Below are 4,409 nucleotides of genomic sequence, written 5' to 3'. Positions count from 1 at the left end.
CCCCTTTGTCATATGTCAGCCATGCGTACATTTTTATTACTTTTTAAACGATTTATTGACGTAGGGAACATATTATTTAAACATTTTAACAAAGGAACCCAAAACATCACGTGATTGGCGAAACCTAAAACATAAATTAAGTGAAGCAAAGTGAGCTGTAAAAAACTTGAAAAAACCCCTCAGTTCTGAAGACAGCTCAAGAGCCACATAATTCATTAGCGTTATGTTAAATGGAAAGAAAATTTTAAAAAGTAGCTAATAGTGACCATTTGGCTAATTGTTCTGGGAGTCACGTCCGGTACTTATCTAGTCTCTTCAAAATCCACTCCTGGTTGCTATGGTGATCCTAGTTTATAGTCAGAAGTTGTAAGAGGGTCTTTACGTGCTACGCCTTCTTCATTTTTTTTCAGTTGTTCGTTGAAAATTTGATTTCTTTACTCCTTGCAGCTATAAGATCTTCTTGTACACCCCTTTCCTCATTATATCCTAGCAGTGGAAAATAAATGACATATGTGAACTACGGTGGAAAGAGTGACAGAGAATGATAAAATAAATTAAGTTTGCCTATGTTTTTATCTTTAGCGAGGTATTGAATGAAGATTGCATTCACCTTTTTGAAATGGAGTAAAGGGATCGCATTAGAGAAGGATAACAAAACGGAAAAACTACGACTTTCTAAAGCTTTATATTTTGCCATATTGGATGAAGAGGAATCCCATTGTAGGGACCTATAAGCGGGGTGATCGCAACACTTGGTTCCACTGTACATAAGGTGGCTGTAACACGGAGTTTCACGCCTCGAGGGAATGATCAAACAGGCTTTATTGCGACGAAAAACACACCTTCTGTGTTTTATATGTACAACATGTTTATGGTAATTAAGGTGCTGGTAGTCGTATTGTGCTCATGTGAATTCATTAAATACATGTAGTATTCAGAAACAATTGAACCTAAGTGGCGACATTTGGGAATGTTTTGTACACGCTACGTAAAGTCTGCAAGTGAGGTTAACAAATTAGCCCATTTCATATCCAGACAGGCTAATTTAAGGTAAGAAATTACTCCAAGCATTACATCAATATGTATTCTACCAGTTTTCCCAAAGATTTTCCTCGATGTCGATTTATTATCTCATATTTTGTTGCGTGCATTGTCTGTGCTCGCTAACCGCCAAGATGTATCTATGATTTATTATTCAGAATAGACATCTGCTTTAAAATGCTCGTTTGCAGGCTGCATCCTATTTTCAATTACAATAACTAATCTTAGAGACCGAAAGACTATTTTACTGGAGACAATCACACACGCAAACTTTTCCAGATCAATGTTCGAGATAAAGATCGCGGCGCGAAATTAATTTGGCTTGCTAGGGTTACTCGAAAAACGCGTAATTTTAGGGTCGAGTTTTGCTCTTTTAGGGGCAAAATACGTAAGGCCATCTCGACAAGAAAATATAAATCCAAACAGCCTAAAAATTTTCCGCCCTCCCCACGTCTCCCTCGCTACTAACACAATATAGGAATCTTGGGCCCGCGTTTGATGGAAAAACATCGTCAGTGTGTTGTGGGTGGGGAGGGGTAAGTGAGGACAAAGTTCATTTATTGGTAAAAAGGGGGTCAAGAGTTTTGGCAAGCTGGATTGCAATTCATCAGCTTGTAATTTGATTTGCCTCTGTTCGTTTTACAAACTTCAAGACCTCGAAAATCGGAAGTAGCATTGAATTTCTGTGTTTAATCGTCATGAAAAGAAAACTAACCAATGAGAATTTTAGCGTGGAACAAAGCATAGCGACCTTTTTGCTAAATGGACCAATAGCGTTACGTTGAAGCATGTAGACATTGCATCTACTAAATATACTACATCTCTAAATGCAAACAAATGTCTGTTCTCTTTGGCCTTCAGTCATTGAATGATTGAGTATTATGATCCTAAATATCACTGATCACTGATGAGTTTACAGCTTATGTATATTTTGTTCAAACCTAGCGATAATAATTATTTATTTCTCGGATGACAGTTTTTAGATATCCCCGGCCGTTGATTCCGATTTATTTTAGCTACGTCTTTTTCGATGCTAGTTACGTTAAGAACCAAATCTTTCGACGATAGCTTTTTAACTTGCTTAAACCTATAATGCTCATTTTCTCGCGTTTTCGTGCGAATTTATTTGAATTTGGCTGGTTGTCATTTCCGTCTTTTGACGTAGTTGTTGTGCTTTGTGATAAAAGTCTCAAAACACTAATGTGAAAAGTGCAAACAAACAGATCGGAGACACCACATTGAACGCTTTGTTGTCAAGATCTATAAAAGAACAGAAGTTTTGGTGTAAAAAATATATTGAGCTTTAAACAAAAGCTTTGAAAAACAAATAAAAAAAACGTTTTTGCCCTAGCAAGCGATTATATTAGTTGTCTTGATTACAATTGTCTTTTGATGAACAGCTTTTCTTTTTGGTTAAAAGTTTTGCTGCCCGACCTAAAAATACTCTTGATTTGACGGCCATCGGAATATCAACGTTTGCCATGGTTGCCTCGTTTTGTACTCAGAAGCTGGAAGTACACGCAAAACTTGTTCAATTTAACGAACCTTTCGTAATAGTATTTTGTGTTATGAACTTGTTGTTTTCTTTCCTGGCAATCTTCGGAAATCTCCTTTCTATTCACGCCCTATGGAAAGCCTCGTTAATACCTGCTACGTTAAAGAAAATGTTTCTGAGTCTTGCTGTGTCTGATCTTGCCGTCGGAGTGTTTGCACAGCTCGCGTCTGCTGTCGTCAGCGCACTGATGTTGAAGGTGTCAGCGAGTGAAAGCTTTTTCTGTCCAACATTTTTAACTGTTTATTATTTCTGTGTATTTATTTTGGCTTGTGCATCCTTCTTAAATGTAACAGCCATCGCTGTCGATCGACTTCTGGTTATCTTTCTCCATCTGAGATATCAAGAACTCGTGACTCAGAATCGTGTTGTTCTTGGCTTGATCTCGTTATGGCTAACAAGTGGTGTCTTTGCATCCGTGTCTATTTTGCTTCCAAGCCACAATAACTACATATCTGTAGTGACTGAACTTTCAGGGATTCTCGTAACAACCGTGGCCTATATTTTTGTCTACAAAGTTGTGAGATATCATCGGAATCAGATTCAAAATCAAACTGAGGCGCTGCCAGATCAATCGATGGAGGTACAACGGGAGCAGAAATCGTCTTTTAATGTTTTGTTTATCTATGTTGTTTTCCTCGTTTGCAACATGCCTAATTTATTTTCTGGTTTTTTTGGGGAAGCCGATAGATTTCGAATGTCTTTTTTAGTAGCTAAACATGTCACAGTATTCTTAGTTCTCCTCAACTCTTCGTCAAACCCGCTAATTTACTACTGGCGATATCGTGAGATTCGCGAAATCGTCAAAAGGACAGTAAAGAAAGCAGTTCCGTTCACCTAAACATGAACGCTAGATAAAGAAAAGTTCGTTTTTTCACCGTCTTCTGATGAAACTTCAAAAAACGTATTCATGACAATGATAGTGACATTATGGATTTTGGTGTTGTGCAAAATTGTATGCTTCGTTTTCAAATTGCTTTCAGTTTCTTCCTAAAATTTCGTGCTTTTTTAAATCAAGAAATCATAAATGCCCTCCATTTAGTCTATTCATTTGTTTCTAAATGTTCTTTCAAAACTTCGGAGAAACGAGGAAACGTTGCAATTTTGTCGACCTTACCAAGCCACTGCACACTAATGGCTGAAAGTGTGCAATGGCTCAGCCAATCAGATTACAGCATTTACATTAGTATACTAGAAGAATTCTACTAATAAACAATTAGACCCGTAGCCCGCAAGGGCTACGGGTCAATAGCCCATGAGGCGAATGACCCGTGCCCCTTGAGGACGAAGGGTCTAATTTTTTTTTGTATCACCCAACTACAGTGGAACCCCGCTATAACGAAGTGCCACGGTACCGAAAAAATTGTTCGTTATAGCGGGGTCTTCGTTACAACGAAGACCCCGTTATAACGAATTATCTGGTTAACAGCAAAAATATTCGTTATAGCGGGGTAATTTAAAGTTACCAAAAATTCGATACTACACTTAGAAATCATTAATTTTATTCATTTGATACTGCAAACTGTAAGTGTAACGCGCTGACAATCAGTGTAGCCACATTCCCGATTTTTTCGTTCGAACTAATCTCGCTTATTTCATCGGAAAGGCCCGTTTTTTCAGGACTCTCCATGTTGGCTGATTCTTCTCGTGTCAATTGCTAGACTTCCCCGTATGTTCTGTTTATTTTCTCACGGGCAAATTTGGTCACGTTTCAGGTAACGAGTTCTTGAAGAGATTGAAAGATAACAGCGACACGTTCGAACAGTTTTCTCTTATTACAAACGTATCCGCTTTTTAGGTCGTGTTTAGTGATGAG

General features: G+C 38.0%; 1 protein-coding gene across 1 annotated transcript; it reads left to right on the top strand.

The window, feature by feature from the left end:
• The first annotated feature begins 2,431 nt into the window (after positions 1–2,431).
• LOC149108261 (adenosine receptor A2a-like) lies at positions 2,432–3,938 on the top strand. The gene has a single exon (XM_089296123.1). The coding sequence runs from the start codon at positions 2,523–2,525 to the stop codon at positions 3,432–3,434; it is 912 nt and encodes a 303-aa protein (XP_089152249.1). The 5' UTR covers positions 2,432–2,522; the 3' UTR covers positions 3,435–3,938.
• Positions 3,939–4,409: the final 471 nt, after the last annotated feature.

Source organism: Orbicella faveolata, unplaced genomic scaffold, assembly GCF_042242905.1.
Source record: "Orbicella faveolata isolate gen_17 unplaced genomic scaffold, um_ofav_v1 contig_26, whole genome shotgun sequence".
Taxonomy (NCBI): Eukaryota; Metazoa; Cnidaria; class Anthozoa; order Scleractinia; family Merulinidae; genus Orbicella; species Orbicella faveolata.
Note: the sequence above shows the minus strand (reverse complement) of the source record. Positions and strands in the feature narration are given on the sequence as shown.

What these genes read in the sequence shown, in the direction of transcription:
- LOC149108261 (XM_089296123.1), top strand. Translation starts at nt 2,523, where the DNA reads ATGGTTGCCTCGTTTTGTACTCAGAAGCTGGAAGTACACGCAAAACTT.